The 22,477-nt window shown below is 40.1% G+C and overlaps 1 protein-coding gene across 1 annotated transcript in view; it reads right to left on the reverse strand.

The window, feature by feature from the left end:
- Positions 1-22,477, reverse strand: part of ATR (Ataxia telangiectasia-mutated and RAD3-like protein) — a 43,453-nt gene that overhangs the window by 1,986 nt on the left and 18,990 nt on the right. The window contains exons 10-14 of the mRNA XM_089154946.1: positions 9,385-10,641; positions 5,562-8,952; positions 4,878-5,447; positions 941-1,564; positions 616-810 (exon numbers count right to left, since the gene is read on the reverse strand). Coding sequence (XP_089011072.1) covers positions 616-810; positions 941-1,564; positions 4,878-5,447; positions 5,562-8,952; positions 9,385-10,641 — 6,037 coding nt within the window. The remainder of the gene's footprint in view (positions 1-615; positions 811-940; positions 1,565-4,877; positions 5,448-5,561; positions 8,953-9,384; positions 10,642-22,477) is intronic.

Below are 22,477 nucleotides of genomic sequence, written 5' to 3' on the forward strand. Positions count from 1 at the left end.
AGAATAAAGAGAGCATAATGTACCCTTCATTGCTTGGTTGAATGGCCTTTAAACATGCAAAGTAACTTGGGTTAGCTGATTGACAGAGGTTACTCAGTTTAAATGGCTCACATTCAAGGCTCCAAGCCAGCCTAAATATGACATGAAAGTTTAATTTATTCCAAGTCCAAGCATTTTGAGAAGACAACTAATGTAACACACTCCTGCCAATCATACAGTCACCAACATAAGTATACATGTATCACATCACTATGGGGCTCCAGAACATGCATCACATTACTAAGCGATTGTAAAACATGTACCACACTACTAAGTGGTTGTAGCATAAGCCCCATGACAAGGGCAACCACCACCTACTTGTTGCAACACAAACTACCAACACATTTGTTTAACTGCCACATGTAAGCAATTACAATAATGAGCCCAAGGTTGTTTCCCATAAACACAAAATCAACTCATGCTTCATTCTTGGCATGCACACATCTTATTTAATTAACTTGGAGGTTGAGACAGCGGACCAAAAAGGCATTGACAAGTCCTGGAATGACTCGGCTTTCCAATTATGATTGACAATTAATAACAAAAACAATAGAGGACAAAAGTGAGTGTCAAAACCTGAGCATGGGGATTCTGGACTTCCACTCCACTGGACTTGTGAGACTTTGTCCACTCTACAAGGGGGTCATGAATGAATGTTTCAAGAATACTCATCAGTGTCTCCCTGTGTGTTCTGAGAACTGAAAGTGTGATCTCGCAGACCCTCAAGAATACACCTTTGTATCCAGTAATTCCCAAGCCATCAATCATGTTCTGTACAATCAAACATAGCCCATCAAAATACTGGCATTGAAAAATGTTATACATTCGGATTCTTGACAAGCATAGGGATTACATTTTCTTCTTCTTCTTATTGTTATTACTTTATTTTTATTTTTTTTACCTGCGTTAGCCTGAATGGGACCAGCTCGGGCTTCTCCAGCTGTAAGCCTTTGTCAAACAAGCAACTGAAATCAACATGAACACAATCACCACTTGTGGAATCAAAAAGGATGTTCTCACCATGTCTGTCGCCCAAACCCACTATGTGCCCAACCATGGACCAAACAGCAGTAGTATGTGCATAAGCAATCCTTGCCCTAAACCAAGCAGCCGGCTCAGAAAATGTGGTTAAGAACCACTTGTGGAAGACTGGAGGGAACATTGGGAGAACTTTGGTTTTTAGCATCTCATCTGCTGGCATCTTAGCCTGAAACTGGTCATAAGTCCGCTTTATCAGAGGGTTAGTCTTCTGTCTATCAAATTTCCCACATGTAATATAGATGTCCTGAAGTATATGTCGCAGTCCACGAGTGTGTGGCACCCACTCAACCATACCACAATCTTCTGTCAGCGGAATAACAGCAAATGTGCGGATGTAGAGCTTCCTCCGGCGGCTCTCAGGGTATTTGGACAGTAGATGATTGATCATTGCAGTGAATTCCATCATACGTGCATCCTTTCTGAGGTCATCCTTTGGTTTGCAGAGGAAAGGACGTGCAACACCATCACTACCCAGAAAAATAACCTGAGAAAACAAAAATGAGGTAAAACAGTGAGAATAAACAAGAAATCATAAGCATTATTATCTTACATCATTAAAAAAAATGCTTCTTAAGCATAGAAATAGATTTGCCTCTTGGGACATTAGATCTTTCGCGGGTAAGAACCTAGAGTTGATAAACATCATGAGCAGAAGGACTAACATAGCCTGTATTCAAGAGAATAGATGGGAAATTGAATCAAATGCATCTAGATTTTAGTATTCTAGGATAATAGTAGAAGAGACAAGGGCATAGTAGTGGACAAAGATTTAAAGAAGTATTGGAAGGAAAAAGGTTTTGGGATCAGATGATGTTCATCAAGCTTGTGTCTTAGAAGGAGGTCATAAACATAATAAGTGCTTAAACAACTCAACCAGGGTTCGGAAAAAGTAGTAAATTACAACTTGCATAGATGGTTAGGACAAGGTTTTTGTCAAGAACAGTTATTAGAGGGTTGATACAAATGGACATGTTGGGCAAGACCGTAGAGGTGAAGACTATGATGACGCACATGGAGGATATCAACATGTTGAGGACCGTAGACTATGAAGATGAATGGAGTATGTGTTTTTGGAGAGTGGAATGATCATAGTAGCCAAATTGATTCTTCCTCACTAGAAGGCCCAACAGATTGTTATGTAAGGATTGTAAGGCAATACTAGTGATGTTAAACAGATCCAGGACCACCTAAAGAGGGCCCAGGAAGGTAATCAGTACCCTGAGGCCCTACCAGCAACCCAGAGAATTTCCCCAAGGATATTTTGGTAATTTTGCTATTTTTAGGTTGACTCTACTTAGGTTTTAGTTGGGTCAAGTTTGTGGGACCCCAGATTTACTTCTATTGTTTATTTTGACTCGTTAGTTGTTGAGTTATCAAAGAGTCCTTGTTACGTTGGGATTCCCAAGTTGTAAGGGAGTCCCCTAGTTTCAGTCTACTTCTGGCAGGTATTCCATATCTACTCTTGGTTTTCCATTTGGATCGTTCTAGAGTGAGATATGATAAGAGTCCTTGTATTAGTAAGAGTCTTTAGTCAAGTAGGAGTTTTTGTGTGATTTGTCTTCTAAAATAGAGTCCTAATGTGAGCTCCTTCTAAAGGCTATAAATAAGCCTATCTACAACGTAACAAATCAGTTTATGATTAATGCAATAAAGCTGAGACTGAAGGAGCAAGGATTAGAGATCGTGGGTTCCCATAGAGGACACTTGCTTGCAGCAGCCATTGAATGAAGAGTTTTGCAGAATTTTCAAAATTCCAGCTTCCTTCTTCCATCTCCAAGTACAAGAAATCCCCAGCCCCTATCCTGCCCTTTCCATTCTTCTCTTATCCGCAAGTCCTATCCCATCCCCGTAACCCTAATTCTACCATCACACCCCACCCCCCCCCCTTTAAATCATCACAGACCACCCCCTTCCCCTTCCCCTTCCCCTTCCCGAACCCTGCAGCAGCTCTTTTATCACACCCCATCCATAATTCTCTAATTCCCCTCCACTCCCCTGTCTTAGGATAGTTTCCCAGTCTTCTCCCTCTCTTTCCTTCTTCTTTTCTCCTTCTAAAGCTGCAGCAACTTCCAGAATTACCAGAAATTTAAAACCAGAATTGCAGCAGCATTTTAAAGTTTAATCCTAAGTTAGACCTAATCCCTTAACCTGGACCCAACCCTTATTGGACTTAGACATCCCTCCCCATCCTTACCTTTGACCCTAGGTTTCAGCCCCTCCCGCTCTAAATCCTAGAATTTTCTGCAATTCATCTTCTTCATTAGGAAACCCTAAACCCTTAAAACCTCAAAACCCTTAAACTCCTTAACCAATTAGCCAAACCTTGAACCATCCCTATCTCTCCTAAAGCATTTGACCTTAACCCAACCCTAATCCAAACCCTTGAAACCCTAATTCTCATAAAACCCTAAAATCCCCAAATGGTAACTTCAAAATCTAGTCCTGAGACTAACAAGACAGGAAGGTTTTCAGACTTGATTCACCAAACTCTGGAATTTGAACCCTGGCTGAACCTAATCCTGACCCTTGTCCAACCCTAGCACCCATAAACCAGTCAATTACCTTCAACTGTAGGTACTACAGACCCTAGAAGACTACTGATTCTCAGGAAGAGGATCCTGAAGTGGACCTAGATCTAGGGCTTTAATCAATCAAACCCTAGATCCTGGTTCACATCAACTAGGGGAAGAAGCATAACCACATAACATAGATTAGCGAACATAAATATAGTTAGCAAACAGGGGAATGGGTTTTAAGTGAAGATTTATGTCCAAGAGCAGAATTAAAAAGAGGTCAAGAAAAGGGAAATATTCACTACTAGTTACTTTTTCCATTTACAATACTGAATAAAATTGGGTCTAGGTTTACAAAATTAGCCATTAGAGTCTCCTCATATCCATCACCTATATCATTAGACATTTTTACTCCTTATCTTGTCACCTTTACCTTACTGCTGCCAGGCTGCCCAGCATGGCCTATCACCTGCCATCACCCTTTCATCATTCTTCAGTCACTCTTAAATTGCTTTACCACTTCTTTCTTCTTCTTCAAAAACACACCTTTTTTTCCCCCTTCTTGCAACATTATTCAAGCACAACCCCTGCAAGACTGCAATCCTTCCACTGTAACAACATCTACAGAAATTCCCTCTTCTTTTAAAACCAACTGTAAACCCATATAATCCAAAACCCTAGAAAATTCTGCAAATTTCATCTTCTTCGTCAGAAACCCTAAAATTCTCATCAACCACCCAAACCTTGAACCCTTCTAGAAATAGATTCAGCCAACCCTAAGTTACACTCAAACTTAACCCTAGCATGTTCCAAAACCTAGAAACCCTAGTTCCTTTCAAACCCCATATTTCTAAACTTTACACTATAAATTCAGATCTCAAACTGCAACTACAGCAAGGTTTCAAGCCGTCAAAACCTAAAACCCTAGACCCTTAAGCCTGGCCAAACCTGACTTAACTCTAGTCTTATCCTTACATACCTAGAATCTACCCAAAACCCATCCATTGAAGATGTTTTCAGCCCTATAAGACTGATCCTCAGGGAAAAGGATCCTGGAGTGAGCTTGAATCTAGGGAATTATTCCAATCAACTAAACCCTAGATCCTGTTTCACATCAGCAAGGATCCAAGTAGCCGATCCCATCAAGTGAGATAAGGTCGAGTTGTTTGTTACTTTATCAATAGCTGCTACCGATATCTCAAGCATGTTAAGAACCAACAAAAATATGAGAAGCAAATATTTAGAAAAACAAGTACACTAGTAAGTAATACTAATAAGATTCACCTTCTTGGGTCTCTGAAGAGATGAAAGGATTTCCACCTCATCAGCTATTCCTGAAATAGTAGGAATATCTGAGGCTGAGAATATACCAAACTTTAGTTGGTCAGTAAGAGTTGTATCACATGTTGGTAGAGTGACAGTAAGAGCTTCTTGGATGGGCATTATGATTCCCAGGGGCATCATCCGCTTCAAGGCACTAAACTCAGTTGAGAGGTTGATGGTCCTTGCCTTTGACTGACCCGCATGGAAGCACAATCTAATGAGATGATCAATCAGGCAACCAAACTGAACAAACAAGTTGCTTCCATCTTTTCCTTTATGTGAACCCTTCCGTGCAGCTTGCATGATCTCAGCAGCTGCTTCTCGCCTTGCAGGAACAGTTGATTTTGAAACAGCTGCCATAATCCAAAGAGCTTGCTGTGGATATTCACGGAGAACAGAAGTGATGATAAGTTTGACAAGCCGTACAATCTCTTCATTCTGATGACAAATTCTAGAAACCAACTGAGACAGAGCAGTTAACCACTGATATGTTGGCAAATCCTTAAAGCAGCCTCTCATGATGCTCATAACCTGAAAAATAAGAAAGATTGAGTATATAAATAAAGAAAAATGACATCCTGGTTTCAGATATCATAGAAATAAATTTTTAGGGGAAAAAAGAGAGTCATGGCATTGAAACCTTACCTTTTCATGGACCGTCTTCAAATCTTTATTAGTTGATGAGCCAGCTCTAGGATATTTGCTCCCAAAATCAAACCACAGAGTTAACAACCTGGGAAGTGCTTGAAAGAGATTTCTGTGGCCCCTATGAAGCCCTTTGGCATAAAATAGCATCACGTCAGGAAGGTAACACCACCAAGACTTCTCAGTATTTGAATTCACATCACCTGCAACAACATAAGTTGGTACACCAATTCTTGAACTTGGTTCAAGGTTCTCTTCCTGCCTTTTTCTGGCATCAGCGAGCACATCCTCATAATACCTTGCAATATAGAAGTATCCCTTCTCCCACTTTGGCTGCAGTTCCCTCACTCTGGTATATAGACTAATCACGTCTTCTTTCTGCTTCTGGCCAGTGTAATGGATCCATCTTGAATATAAGAGGAGGGTCTTGGCAACAACTTCAGTATCACCTGAAGCTTGCGTAGCAGCAGGAGCTTGGTTCAGTGGGACCAGTGAAAGGCTACTAATTGATGAACTTGCAGCAGCACCAACAACATCAACAGGCATGTTTAAAAGGGATTGCTGTAGCTCTGCAATTGCGCCATCAGACCGTCTGGTGTCCCAAAGAAGCTTTGCCTTCTCCATGTGCACATTGGGTGCACCTGAAGTGTGGGCCTCTAAAATTGCTCGATTGGCTGTCTCATAATGACCAGCAGACCGACATAACTTTGCATATTGTAGCCAGCAGCTTCCAACATGTGTGCTGAGGCCACTAGCACCAAATACCAGCCTCCTGAAAGCCAATAGTGGCTCCCTTGCCCAAAGAGATGTTTGTGTAAATCTGAGCCGATTATCCCAGTCTTCTACAATTTTTGAGAATCTTGGGTCATCTAAATGGAATGACCTCTCCAAGAAAGATTCATTGGAAAGGAGGGCATGGAAGTCTTCTAGTTCATGTAGTACGTGCAGCTTCACAGAAAATGGGTATGCTCGCATGTAGGAGTCCATGCCAGCAGCAGCCAGAGGTGCAAGTAAAGTTTGTTTAGATTGAGCAATTTTCTCAGCTACAGAGAAATTGTCTTTCTTCATCATTGCCTGGAGAATTTTGGCTACATCCATGTCAAAGGAAGCATTATTTTCTGCACTGCTACAGAGTAAACCTTCTCCATCAGCCCCACATAGGTATTCATCCATTAGGTCCCACCTGCCAAGCCTCCAAGCTGCCCGAACCCCTTGCATGCACCAAGTCTTTTTGTAGAGAGGAATTCTTGAAATCAAGCCATCTACATGAGTAACCATCGCCTGAAGGTGACACATGTTTAGCAAACAGTTAAGCACATCTGAATGCCTCTGCACCGAAGTGGACTCGATTTGTAAAGCCTGCTCACAGGAAGTTAAGACTTCTGCCCAGTTGCCTGCCTTTTTGTTGATTAAGAGCTGGTCATATAAGCTCGATGATTTCCGAAGATGTGCCAAGCCAGATAAGCCATCAGGCTCATCCAAGCCACTATATATCTCCATCAGAAATGACACATCTTCATCCTCGAAGTCACCACTTCTCTCAGCTGCTGGGTTGAAAGAGCCTGACTTTCCCCGTACATGAGACTCAAAGTACATCAAAGACCTAGCATAAGCTTGACATCTAAAAGAAGCCCTGGCAAGAGTAACCTTTGGAATTGCACCCAATAGTTCTAAGACATTATTACACTGAATCAAGAGTTGGTCGGGAACTCTCATGGAATCTGTAGGCTGACCATTTTCTTTGACTGCTTGTTTCTTAGAAACAGAGGAATGAAGAGACTGAGAAAGAGCAACTTCCTGTTTCACATCATCAACCCACTGTCCAAGATTATCAAGAAGAGTGAACACAGCTTGAATGCAGACTTCATTTTTTCCACCACTGATTCCATGGACCACAGCCCCACTGTTTTCTGAGGCTGCAGCATTGAGGACAGAAAGTATTTCCTCTGTTATACCATGGCGTGCCTCCATAGCACCGTGGCAAACAACATCGAGGACCAAATAGGGCAGAAGGTACATTGCTGTCTGCATATCATGTCGTACAATACCTCGGCATGCATTAAAAATACTTGCACGAGGAGTTGCATGTGCAGTCAACTTTCTGATCCAAAAGAATATCCACCTTCTGAATGACATTGAAGGCCGATATATCGGCCCTAGAGATGAAGAATCAGATACATTTGGTAGTTGAAACCTTGAGGTCAGGCATGGAGCAATAATCTCTTTAACATAGTTAGAAAAACGATCCCACAATCGCTGACCCCTGTTGTTCATCTCATTAGAGTCGTTTGTGATCCTAATGCCAGACAAAGGGAGCTTCAGCGGTTCCTTTCCCTTACGTGTTTGGGATGTAGAAACTGCAACATTCTCATCAAGTGATGGCTCACAACCTGCAATTTTCAGCAGTTCCTGTATGGCCAATGCAGAAGAGTCTTGGATAATTGTATCAGATGCGGCCCTAAATGCCCTAGCTAGATGCTTGTGAATTAATTCAAAGATAAGGTCATCATCTGAGCATTCAATCCTCATGCGTTGGCAAGGAAACCCCTTCACTTTTGCAGGGTCCACAGCACCAAGGGCTCCCAAACAATCAGCACAGACCAATTTCAGCCTCTGGCCCACTGCAGTCCTTGATTCTTCTGCACACCCTCTAAGTAATGATGCTATTAAAGAGCTGAGAACATCCAGATCTGAACCAACTTCCCCAGCGATGATGGCTGCAACATCTGCCCATCTATGGTTCAACAGTTTACACAATTCACAGGCCACCATGTACCTCACATTTAAGCTCTCATGGTTCAGACCATCAACAAGATCTCGGAGTTGATCCTTCAATGTCATTGAACCCCGAGCTTCTTGTATTACTTTATTTACTTCTGCTAGGACAGGAATGCTTGGCAACAGAGGAAGCTCCCGTATATGCTGGTTTAGCAGAACCCTGTTCTCAACCACAAGTTCTTCCAAGATCTCAACAACTTTATTTAATTGTAAAGAAGGAGTTTCTTTATAGCGCTCCAAGAAAGGAATAAGGGCTGCAAAGACTTGAGATATTACATGTTTAATACTGGATGGAGATACCTGTATTAACTGCTTGATGAAATAATGCAAAACCGAGAGACCCTCACTGTGAAGAATTTCTTTTTCAACAGCATACGTAAGAAGAACCATGACTTTCGGCACATAAGTATTTACATGGGATCCCATCATCTCAATCAGCATTTCAATGCGCTTCAAGGCCTGTTTCTGCAGCAGTAGATCATCTTCATGAAGCATCTTCCGATCAATGCTGTTAAGAAGGCCAACAAAATGATTCCTTAAAAACCCAGGAAGATCATCAGAGCCTGTAAGAACTCTAGCAACTTTTTGTATCATCTGAGGGACTCTTTTTAACCTGTGACAACATAAATAACATCAGTATTTCTGCAGAAACAATTTAGAATTAATATAATCAAGGCTGACAATTACAGATTGTATGCTTATATGTGACCAATCAACATTCCCACAGCATGAGATAACAATCAACATATAGAGCCTGATATGTGCAGATTATTTGTTTATCCATGCATTTATCTGCATAGAGATCCAGGGCCAAGCAAAGCTAAATAGCTCTTGGTAGTCCACTAAGCAAGTGTAAAAGAAGGCGAACCCGGTGCCAAAGGCTTCCTCAAAAGCAGAGTCCAGGGGGAAATTTTCCTACGCAGCTTTACACCAAGAAGTTTTTCTGAGAGGCTGTTTTGATGCCTCGACCTCAGACTACACCATGGTCCACTGAGCAAGTTCCATCCTAGATATTGGCTATTGCTTTATTGATTGAGTGTTCTACCTTTTGTTTGTCTCATCTGAATCTCCATCATCAAGAAAGCACACAAGTTCATCAAGCAGTGCAGGCAATGCAGCTGCAAAAATTTCTTGGTTGTCAGATCCAGTCTGAACATGGTAAAACTGCAAAGCAGAAGATAACTCTTGTCCATCAGCATGAAGAAGAGCAAAGGCAAGTACTTTTGGCAGCCAATTAACTATCAGTGGCACCATATCCATGTTCAAATGTTTAGCTAACTCTTGTAAGATAAGAACAGCTTCATCATTATCCTGCTGAGTGACCACTAGTTTTGGAAGAACAACAGGAACCATTTTCTTGACCAGTTCTGGAGTCTCAATACCAACAACAGTTTCTGCAAACTCTCTAACCATTATTGGGCGGCTCAGTAGCCTAGCACATAAATAATCAAACAGCGCATTCCGAACATGAACAACTTTAGAAATTAGCAGTTCAAATCCTCCTTTGAGATGGAAGTGGCAAGAACTCTGTATTAAATTTGTTGCAGTTATTCTTACAGTAAAATGTGGATTATCAAGCTGATCAACCAATAGAATAAGTGCAAAGAAGAAAAGTTGCATGTGGATATCAACTGCATTCATAATTTCTGCAGCTGATTCTAAAAGTGTCTCAAATAGCTGAGCATCCTTTGCTTCCACCAAAGCATGTTTTATTTTGTCCAAAAATTTCTGTTCTTTTGTTTTATTTGATGCCTCCCCATCTATAAATAAACAGTTCAAGATAGAGTCCTCCAGGAAGCAACTAATCTGCCCACAGAATGCTTCTCTTACAGCCTTTTTCCTATTAAGGAGCAGAAATTCAATACACTGAATCCATTGAGACCTCATTTCGAGCAGAATTTCTCTTGGCCCATGCATGAGGATCCTTGGAAGGATTCCCACACATGCAACTTGAACATCTTCAGATGACTCATCGAACAGAAGTTTCAAAAAAAGAGATTGTATGTCAACAAAGTTGCAGCCAAAACTAGGCTCTTTGCCATGCAAATCAGCCAGATAAATAATTTTAGAATCTTTCTCATGAGCACATGTTACTCTTTTGTCACACCTTGGGCAACAAAATCCTTGCAAAAGATTTTCCTGCGTCTGATGCTCCCTCCAACAGTCACCATTTAAGATCAGTCTGCACCCAACTTTGTCCATGTCATCAATGGCATTATAAGATCCATAAAGGCATGCCAAGTATCCAATTGACATCGGAATAATCTTTTTCACTTGATCTTGCGTTTCTTTCACTAAGAACCTGCAAATTAAGCCATAGAAAGACATTAGAACAAAATCCACAGCAGAAAGACGTTAGAACAAAATCTAAGTACACCAACAAATCAGGATTAGGTTGCATCATCGATGAGGCCAAAACAAGACCACATTGACTCTGCCCAATGAAACAAGACCACATTGAGTTTCAGCTGAAGCCTCTGGTTGAGAGAAGCCTCAATGAAACTCACTGCCATGTAGCTAGAAGAGTTAATGTGTGTTTGTACTGTAATATATGTATATATCATTTTTGGTTATGAGTGAATATTGGGGTTTTGGGGCAGTAGGCATTTGCTTACAACCTTCTGTTAAAGGCTTCACTTTGAATATTACACCACAGCAACAACAACAAGAAGCCAACTAAAAGTGGTCGCCTACATGGATTCTTGCCTTTCAATGAGCTCTAATTGACGCCATGCTAGATACAAGGCCTAAGCTATGCATATCCTTTCTCACCACTTCTCTTAAGGTTATCTTAGGTCTAGCCTAGTTCTTATAATTCCTTCAATTTGAATTAAATCGTTTCCCCATCTAGGGGCACTTACACGCCTCCGTTGAACATGGTCCTGCCACCAAAACAACTTTCTCATATCTTAACGTTATCAGAGCTACTCCTAGACCAACCCTAATACAATCATCCATTATCATATCGTTCCTACTTTTGATTATCTTACCATCATTATTTTCTGCTACACTTCATAACCGCCCAACACTCAGCATACAACATAGCTGGTCGTACGATGGTTCCATACAATCTTCCGTTCAACTTTAAAGGAATATGTCGATCACACAAAACTCCAGACGCACCTCTCCACTTCATCCACCCTATTTTAATTTTTTAGGAAACATCATCCTCTATAGCACCTTTTTTATTCATGATTGAGCCACGGTACCTAAGATAATTGCTTTGTGGAATCTCCTTCTCATCAAGTTTCACCGCCTTATCATCCATCTGACCATTATCAAAGTTACATACTAGATATTCTATCTTTGATCTATTAAGTTTAAAGCTTTTTTATTCCAAAGTTGCTCTCCATGAATCTAACTTGGTATTTATACTCACTTATATCTCATCTATCAAAACAATATCATTAGCAAAAAGCATAAACACCAAGGAACCTCATCTTGAATGTCTTTGGTTAATTCATCCATCATAAGTGCAAATAAAAAGGGGTTTAAAACTGATCCATGATATAGTCCAACTGTAATTGGGAATCACCACTTTGTCCCCCCACTGTTCTTACACTTGTCACTGAAGCATCATATATATCTTTAACTATGTCCACATATTTACCTGCAACATTTATTTTCTCTAGTACTTGCCAAATTAACGCTCTAGGGATTTTAAGGTAAGCTTTTTCTAGGTCAATAAAAACCGTATGAAGGTCTTTCCTATACTCCTACACCTTTCAATAAGTCTCCTAAATCCTAATCATGATGGAAGATCTCGCTCTCGAATGAGATCTCGCCACCTTGAAAAACCAAGATCTCAACCATCTCAGTGAGATCTCGATCGAGATATGCAAGATCTTGGTGAGATCTCAGTCGAGATATGCGATTTTATTGCATCAACTCAGTGGCCCATCTATGTGGGTTTTAGGGTCCTAATCGAGCTGAAACTTCGTATTTAGACTATCTAAGGCCTTTTAAACACATTGGTGGCCTTGGATTTGTCATAAAACAACCCTAAGTATGATTTTTAAGTCTACCGATAATGTGAAACCAAAAATGTTGTAGGATTAGGGAACGCAAGGTTATACAACATGTAATATAGAACCTTTAAGGTATATAAATGAAAAGCAAGTGTATCAAATGCAGCAAATAACCTAAATGTCATCAAAATTCCATCCATATGAGTATCACAATCTCAATTTTCAAGAATAGAATAATAAAATTATACAACCATTATAAGTTCTATAGAAGTCATTAAATCATAAGTTCATAAAATAAGTAGAGAATGATTGATCTTCCTTTGATGTTGTAGATGTGCTAAGAATTGTTGCAAATGAAAATCAGCCCAAATCTGCAAACAAAGGGCAAAATTGAGAATTCCAGCGAGATAGGGCGAGATACCCCAACTCTCTGCTCTCTATATCCATCTCATCTTGCTTCTTGAAAAAGTGAGATATCTAGCGAGAACTAGCAAGATCTCCCACCATGCTCCTAATAAGGTAAATAGTTTCCATTATAGATCTTCCAAGTACAAAGTCAAACTAGTTCTACGTAATTGTGGTTACTTGGCTTAAACGGGTTTTAATTACTCTCTCCCATTAATTTCATCATATGACTCATTAGTTTAATGCTTGTATAACTATTACGGTTTTGAATATCTCCTTTATTTTTTGTAAATCGGAACATGATGTTTCTCCCCCCATTCATCTGGCATTTTCCTTGTGTTCATAATCTTGTTACACAACTTGGTCAGCCAAGCTAGCCAATAGGTTCTTAAGTTCTTCCATACTTCTATTAGGATTTCTCGGGACCTCGTGTCTTGCCTATTTTCATCCTCCTTAGAGCTCCTTTTACTTCAGACATCGAAATTTTCCATATATATTCTTCAAAAATTGGTGCCATGGCTAATGTGGTGCATTAGTCCAAATCATAAATACCTGAAGTATGTTCATTTAGTAGACCAGAGAAATAGGTTTCCCATTTCTTCTTGATGTCCTCATCACGTACTAGTATTTTACCATCTTCACTTTTAATACATCTAACATGGTCTAGATCTCTATTGTTTCTATCCATTCTTATAAATAGATTTTTCCCCTTCCTTCGTGCCCAACTTATTATACAAAACTCCAGCTTTTTCTCCCTTGCTTTTCTCACAACTTTCTTAGCTTCATTTCTAGCCAGACCATAGATAGCATTTTGGTCAGTTTACGTCTAGGTGGTGATGAGCCTTAGACAAGCTGGTACGTTCCTAGGTGTTGAAAGAAAAGATTGTGGTGAATGGCTTATGGATCAATGATCTCAAGCCCTCTATTTATAATTAAGTGGAAAGTACACTATTACAAGGAATCGAAATCTACATGAATACAAACTCTAATTTAACTCCTAGTAGAATCCAACACTCCCCCTCAAGTTGAGGCATAGATATTAATCATGCCCAACTTGTCTACAATAGGAAGGAAATCTCTTTCTTTCAAACCCTTAGTGAAAACATCTGCTACTTGGTCTCCAGATCTTACAAAAGGCATGCAGATAAGCCTTTGTTCCAACTTTCCTTTAACAAAAAACCTATCAATTTCAATGTGCTTAGTTCGATCATGTTGCACCAGATTATTAGCAATACTAATAGCAGCCTTGTTGTCACAATATAGGGTTTGGAACTTGGACTCCAATATCTTGCAGCAAGCCTTTCAACCATAGTAGCTCACAAACTCCACGAACCATAGCTTTATATTCAGCTTCGGTACTGGATAAAGCTACCACATTCTGTTTCTTACTTCTCCAAGTAACTAGATTACCTCCAACAAAGGTACAGGAACCTGAAATTGACTTCCTATCTGGAGATCCAGATCCAGCCCAGTCTGCATCAGTATATGCTTCTACTTTTAGATTATCAGTGGGTGACAAAAGTATTCATTTTCTAGGAGTTCCCTTCAAATACTGTAGTATTCTGGTAACAGCCTTCATATGAGCTAAATATGGATCATGCATGAATTGGCTCACTATCCCTACAGCATAAGCGATGTCTGGCCTGGTGTTGGACAAGTAAATAAGCTTCCTTACCAACATTTGGTATCAATAGGGGTATTAACTGCTTTACACCCCAATATTCCCACTTCTAATAATAAATCTAGGACATACTTTCTTTGGGATAGGAATATACCTTTCTTTGATCGAGCCACCTCAATCCCTAAGAAATACTGTAACTTCCCTAGATCTTTAATTTCAAACTCTCTGCCAAGAAAGTCCTTCAACTTTTGAATTTCTTCACCATTATTCCCTGTGATGACAATATCGTCTACATAGACAATGAGAAGTGTGATGTTAGTACCTGACTTCTTGACAAATAGAGTATGATCAGCATTGCTTTGTTTGTACCCAATAGAAGTCATTGCCTTCAGGAGACGTCCAAACCAGCATCTAGGAGACTATTTTAACCCATAAATTGACCTCTTCAACCGGAAAACTTTCCCTGCAGTATTGTCATCGAAGAAACCATATGGGATTTCCAAATAGACTTTCTTCGCTAACTCCCCTGTAAGAAGGCATTCTTTACGTCTGATTGGTGCAAGTTCCAGTCATTGTTCACAGCTACAGACAACAGAACTCTGACAGTGTTTAGTTTCGCAACAGGGGCAAAGGTCTCCTGATAATCAATCCCATAGGTCTAAGTAAACCCCTTTGCAACTAGTCTAGCTTTCAACTTGATAACTGATCCATCAATTTTTTGTTTAAGCACAAATACCCATTTGCAACCCACTGGTTTTTTTCCTAGAGGAAGTGTAGCCAGCTCCCAAGTGTCATTTTTCTTCATTGCCTGCATTTCCTCTACCATAGCTGCCTTCCATCTCTTATCAGCATAGGCTTCCTGCCAACTTTTAGGAACAGATACAGATGACAGAAAAGATATAAAAGCACGGTAGGAGTCAGACAAAGAGTTAAAAAAAACATATTTAGCTATAGGATGTTGAGTACAAGATCTGACCCCTTTTCTAACAACAATAGGGATCAGAAGAAGAAACCTTAAAGGGAATAGTAGAATCTGATTCTGGAGCAGGAGACTGAAGTGGTAACGTATCACCTTTCTCCATCTGCTTTAGCCGGTTGTAATTCTTCCTCTGATAAGTCTGCACCTCCTTATTCTGGTCAATCTGGTTTTGAAAGACCCCAACAGTGTGTCTCACAGGAATGGTATCCCCCTAGCAAGGTTCTTCACATGGTTCAGAAAACGAAGGGGGGGGGATTAGAGTCCTCAGTTATACTGGCGAAAGTCTCCCCCTGGTCAGGAAACTCTTCTGGGACTCTTAAGTTGTGTTGGTGTGTAATAGGAAGATCTAGAATCGGAAAGAACACCTCTCCTCTAAGACTCTCCCCCTAAAAGGTGTATAGTAAGGGCAAGACTCATTAAAAATTACATCCATGGATACAATGGTTTTCCTGAAAGGAGGATGATAACATTTGTATCCTTTTGAGTAGAGAATTACCCCCAAAAATATGCAACGTAGGCCGCGGGGAGCCAGTTTACTCTGGTGGGCTATGATTCTGGCATAACACACGCATCCAAAAACCTTTAGGGGAATAACAAAAGAAGAGGCTCCCTGAAGAATCTCATTAGGACATTTAAAACCAAGTATCCTACTGAGCATCATATTCATAAGGTAAGAAGCAGTGAGTATAGCATCACTCCAATATTGGTCAGGTACATTCATCGCAATCATAATGAAACGGGCTATCTCTAAGAGATGCCGATTCTTCCTTTCAGCAACCCCATTTTGGGCAGCCGTATCAACGCAATTGGTCTAGTGTATTATGCCGAGTCCAGAAAGATATCTCTGAAATTCACCATCAACATATTCTGTGCCATTGTCACTGTGAAGGATCTTTACAATGGCATTGAACTGAGTTTTAATCATATTATGAAAATCACGAAAACATCGAAAAACCTCATTTTTTTGTTTTAAAAGATAAATCCATGTAGAACGAGAGTGACAATCAATAAAAGTAACAAAGTACCTATGGCCAGTAATAGACACACGTCGACAGGGACCCCACACATCAGTATGAATTAACATGAAAGGAATAGTTTTTCTATTATGAAGAGAAGGTAAATAAGTAGAAAGAGTCTGCTTAGCAAAAATGCAGGCTTCACAAAAAAAATCATCCTCATTACAAGAAGAAACTAAATCAGAAAATTTTTTCTTAAGAGTTCCTAGAGGGGGGTGACCTAGCCTACGGTGCCACTGATGAAGGTCTGATATTACCGAATGGACCTGATTATAAGATGTAGTCAGAGCAGAAGTAGATCCTTTAATCGGCTCGAGCAAATAAAGTCTATTGTCTAGTTTACCACGTCCAATTTCCTTCCCCGTGACCAGATCCTGGAAGACACAGTAAGATGGGAAAAATGTCACTTTACAATTCAAGTCATGTGTAAGACTACTGATAGAGAGCAAGTTAGTAGAGAAAGAGGGAACATGTAAAACTTTAGACAAAGAAAGGGATGTAGAATGTTGAATGGTCCCTTTTCCATCAATGGAAGAATAGGAGCCATCAGCAATTCGAACTTTATCATTTCCAGAAGTTGGAGAATATTGTAAAAACAAAAAAGAGAATAAACCTGTCATATGATCTGTGGCTCCTGTATCAATAATCCAAGGAGTAGAAATTGAAGAAACTTGGAAGCTTGTAAAAGTTTTACCTGAAGTAGCAAGGTAGGAGTTGGTTTGGTTAGTTGAGGAAGCAATGGTAGAGGCTGTACCGGCAGTAGAAGATTGCAGAATATGTCGCAGAGTAGCTAACTCCTCCTGTGAAAGACCAACATCTGCAGAGGGTGTTGTGGAAATTGTCTCAGAAATAATAATATGAGCTTTCGATTTTCCTCTTTTTTGCTCAAAATCGGCAGGCTTCCCATGGAGTTTCCAACAATTGGCCTTGGTATGATATGGTTTGTGACTGTGCTCAAGTGACTATTCTAGTGTAGGAAAGGGAGAACGACTTAATAATTGCACTCTGATCTGATCATACTCCACATTCAAACCTGCCAAGAAGTCATATACCCGAATCTTATCAATGTGCTTCCTATAAGTAGTCACATCATCTGGATTAGTGGGGTGATAATCCCCATAATGATCCAACTCCTGCCAAAGAGAGCGCAACTCAGCATAATATTGGGCCACAGTCAGTTCCTTTTGGGTAGTCTCATGAAGCTTCTTTCATAGCTCATAAACTTGTACATCATTCCCCAACTGTCCATAGGTTTCAGTAGTAGCCTTCCAGATTTGGACTGCAGCATTAAGTAATAGGTAACCCAGGGCAATATTTGGATGCAGGAATTCAAAAGGAATGACATAATAAGAGAGTCATTTGATATTCATTTATCCTTTAAAACACCCGCGGTAGTACGTTTGATAGTGGTGCCATCAAATCTTACCGAAAGAGGATGAAGAGTGGGAAAATACTTGGATCCAGTGGGAGCAGCAATATCATTGGTGGTTGCCATGTTGAAAGAATTGTCTGCAGTTCTTCAGTCTTCACCCCTTCAAAGTAACTGAAATGTCGCAGAATGCAATAGCCAAACCACCTAAAAAAGGTTATAAATACCCCCCCCCCTTTTTTTTTCTTTTTTTAATTTTAAAAAATTACAAATATGACCCTAAGAAACTAGAAATTACAAATAAGTCCCTGGGATTTTGGAAAATGACAATAAGGCCCCTAAAATTTGCAAATTACACATAAGTCCCTGCAGTTATGCTAATTTACTAATAGGTCATTGAGAGAATTCAAATTTACAAAATAAACCCCTCATTTTAATTCGACAAATCGACGGTAAGTTCAATCGATAGATGAAGCACCACAAACACAGAAACTCTACAACGATTCAATCGCGATCTATCGCAGGGACTTCAGCAACGAAACTGAGACTTAAACACCAGAAATTGAGAGAAAAATCAGAGGTAAACTCACTGTTAGGCGCAGGAAGCAGCAGCAGTAGTAGCAGGGTCTTTGCGTCTGCTCTTTTGACTCCTTTTTTTCTGTCGATTGCACAGGAAGCAGCGGCAGTACCTCAGCAGCGGTGGTAACTGGAAGCAGCAGGCATTAGCAGCAGTGGCATTAGTAGCAGCGGTGGCAACAGGAAGCAGCGGCGGCGGTAATATGGAGCGTGGTTCTTCTTCTATTCTTCTTCTTTTTTTTTTTTTTTCTGGTCTTCAAGGTTTGCAACAGAAAAGATAGTGCAGCGGTAGTAACTAAAGAACGATGGTGACCCAATTGCGATGGTTTGCGATGGGTTTGAAAGAGAGAAGAAAAAAAAAAGGAGAGAAGAAGAAAAAAATCCTAATCGAATTTAGGCTCTGATGCCATGTTAAAAGAAACAATTATGGTGAATGGCTTATGGATCAATGATCTCAAGCCCTCTATTTATAATTAAGTGGAAAGTACACTAGTACAAGGAATTAAATTCTACATGAATACAAACTCTAATTGAACTCCTAGTAAAATCCAACACTAGGTGAAGTGCCCACCCTTTAAGCTTAAGCTATTAGGTAGAAGAGCCCAACCAGTATATGCCGTTATCCAAAGTCCCAGATTTTACAAATTTGGGATGCTCCCAGCACTCCCTCTGACCTGTTGCGCCAATTTACAATGGCATTATCCTAGCACACAAGGCTGTAGTAGGATATCAAAATAATACTAGGGAGGATGGGAAGGGTAAAGGAAACCTATGGTTGGCAATCATGAATCTTTCCTTCTTTTCGTTCTTTCTTTTCTTCTTTCTTTCCTTCATTTCTTTTCTTCTTTCTTTTTGCTGCTTTTTTATTTCTGCCACAAGAGATAAGAGACAGAGAGGGAGGGCCGAAGAAAGAAAGAGAAGGGGGAGAGGTGCCTCAGGGTATAGGGAGGGCAGGGTGCTGCCAAGCGGTATCGCAGGGGTGGGGGAAAGGACCTAGGGTATCATGGGGGGCTGGGAATGTTGCTGTCCAGAGGCAACAGCAATGGGGAAGGGTTTTAGGGTCCTGCGCAGGGGTGGGGGAGGGTTTCTTGACTGCTGCTGGGGTGTGGGAGGGGTTGGCGAAGCTTGCGCAAGAAAGAGGGAAGGAGGGGGAGGCATGGTTATCAAAGCGGCCGCCTAGGCGGCAAAGCGGTTTTTGAACCGCTTAAATTGTAACCGCTCAACTAACTGGCTGATTTATTGCCACTTTTTTGCTTAGATACTACCGCTTTACCGCCTTTTGCGCCATATTGCCGCCTAGATGCTAAAGTAGCCGCTTTTTTTACATTTTGTAATTTGTGCATTTTTTTTTTTTAATCATAATTTATTCTACAATGCCGTATATAAATTTAAATATGTGAGCCATTTCGGAATCGAGGCCCAAAGTGCCTGTCGACAACATAATGTGAAGCATGAGCCATATTCAATGATTATTGGCATAGTACGTATTACTTTTCTTTCATTTTCATTTTTCACATTGATTACTGATATAGTAAATACTACATAATTATTGTTACGAATCTATGATGCTTGATGAGATGAAGTTATGTTTTTATTCTCTTTTTGGATAATTTTTCATAATTGTGATTTTTGAATTTTTTTTTATTTTTATTTTTATGAATGTGATTGTTGAATGTTTGTTTAGTACTTTAGTTTATTATAAAAAGTATTTGTATTAAAAAGTAATTATATTAAAAATATTGACTAAACCGCTTTAGTTGCTTTATTGCCGCCTAAGCGCCGCTTAGTCGCTTAATCGCCAAGACGGAGCCCCAATCGTTTTGGTCGCTTTGCCACTTTGATAACCATGGGGGGAGGGTCCTTAGTTGGATCACAAGGTAGGCAAGGGACTCTTGGGTGCTGTACTTTTGTTTATGGCTTCTGGAATTGGAAGAAGTTGCTGTAGTTGTTGAAGAAGAATGCTAGACAAGAATTGTTGATCATTGAAGAAGAAAGTTTTTCTCTAAATCCGCCATGGCCCTCTCAAATAGAAACCACGGTCCTCCAAACTCAGATTTTCTTATTTGCATGATCAGACTTAACTTACAAAGAAAGAGTAGGCTCTTATTTATAACCCACTAAAAGACCTTAACTCTTAAGTGGGATTCCTTTATAGATTAGAATCACACCACCATAATGACAACCATTGAAATAAAAATTAAAAGATCTCACGGACCCTAATTGACACATGCAGAAATAAAACTCTTAAGTAACTTAAAAGTCTAACTAGCACATGCTAAATTCTATTTAACTAGAGCTCTAACTGACATGTGCTAGACTAAGGACTCTTACTACTAACTCAAATTAAGACTTCTCAACAAATTTGGACTCTTAAATTAAAACTGAATTTCTGGAATTAATTTCCAGCAACTAAATAGGGCTGAAAATGCCCAAAATACCCTCCATAGGGGTTTGGCCAGCTAGTTTGGAGGGACCTTTGAGGTCCACTCCAGGATTTGGCCAGGGGGTCAATCCATTTTAACATCACAATATCTCTGGGGATTTTAATTTTTCAGTGAGTGGGTCTGCCACCACCACCACCAAGGTTTCAACCTCTTGGTTTAGTAAGGTTGACTGAACATGTGTTAATAAATGTTGGACAACGATAACCACTGACCACCAAAATGCTACCTACCAATGCCACCCTACAGTGTATAACCCTAGTAAGATGCAATTGGGTCTTTACCATCAAACAAAAGGCAGATGGTGGTATTGAACAGTACTAAGGCCAGATTGGTGGCCAAAGGATTTACATAGACTTACGATATTGATTACCAAGATACCATTGCTCCTGTGCAAAATGAAATTTTTCGAGGAATCCTATCTTATTCAGGAAACCTTGGATGGAACCTTCAGCAAATAGATGCTTAATGCCACCCTAAATGGGGAATTGGAAGAAACCATGACAGCCCACCTGGTTGCAGTCCAGCTATCACTGCTGGTAAGTATGTAGACTCCCAAATCATCTTCATACCCTCAAGAAGTGCCCTCAGGCCTTGTTTGGACATTTCCAAAAGGTTCCGATGAAGTTTGGGTATAGTCATTGTCAAGCCGACTATCCTCTATCAAAACAAGGAAAAGAAAATCACTTTCCTTATTGTTTGCCTAGATGACATAGTCATAATAAGCAATGATGAAGCAGAAATATCCTTACTGAAGGTTCCATTGACATCAGAATTTGAAACTAAAGATCTTGGACAAGTCAGCTACTTCTTAGGGATTAAGTTTCCCACTCTACAAAAGTCATTTTCATTTCCCAAAAACAGTATGTCTTAGGCCTTCTCAAAGAAACAGGTATGCTAGGATGCAAGCCTACTCATTCACATACTGGGGTAGATCATCATTTCAATTGCACAAAAGATGACCTGGTTGATAAGGTATCAGCGTCTTATAGGAAGAGATACACCTACCAGCCCATATTAGATCAGATATTGCCTATGTTATTGGAATTGTTACCAGATTTCTTCAAGACCCAAAGACTCCACACTTTGAAGCTGTATACCAGATCCTTCAATATTTAAAGTCCTCTCCCAGAAAAGTCTCCTATTATCTGACAACAGCAGCTTGAAGCTAGAATCATTCAGTGATGCTGACTAGGCAGCGTGCATATATGATCAGCATTCTACCTATTATTGTATTTTTTTTCCGGGGGAAATTTGGTCACATGCTGAGCAAGAAATGTTCAGTTGTAAACAGATAAAGTGGGGAAATTGAATACCAAGCCATGGCACAAGGAATATGTGAACTACTCAGATTAAATAAAATATATGAGACCCTATGAGACTATACTGTGATAACAAGGCTGCTATGAAACCACCCATAATCCAGTTCAACATGGTCGAGTTAACATATTGTGCTGGATCGCCATTTCATTGAGTAGAAGCTTGAAGAAGGCTTTATATGCATACGTTCAGTCAATAGTGAAAATCAATGGGCTCATGTTTACACCTAGGGTGTGACTTAGTTCATCCTATTGCCTTCATGTTGCGCATATAAGTTTTCCATGCACCAACTTGAGAGGGAGTGCTAATGGATGGCCCCACAATACATGACCCATGACCCGTGGCTCAGAACCCACACCAAATACTCTCTACCTTAATTGTCAACAAGGAAGCGTTCATTGTAAGTTAGTGATGTGAACAAGGGTCCGCCCCTAACCGAAACC

This window comes from Hakea prostrata, chromosome 5, assembly GCF_041222555.1.
Source record: "Hakea prostrata isolate BN-2017 chromosome 5, UWA_Hpros_2, whole genome shotgun sequence".
Lineage (NCBI taxonomy): Eukaryota > Viridiplantae > Streptophyta > Magnoliopsida > Proteales > Proteaceae > Hakea > Hakea prostrata.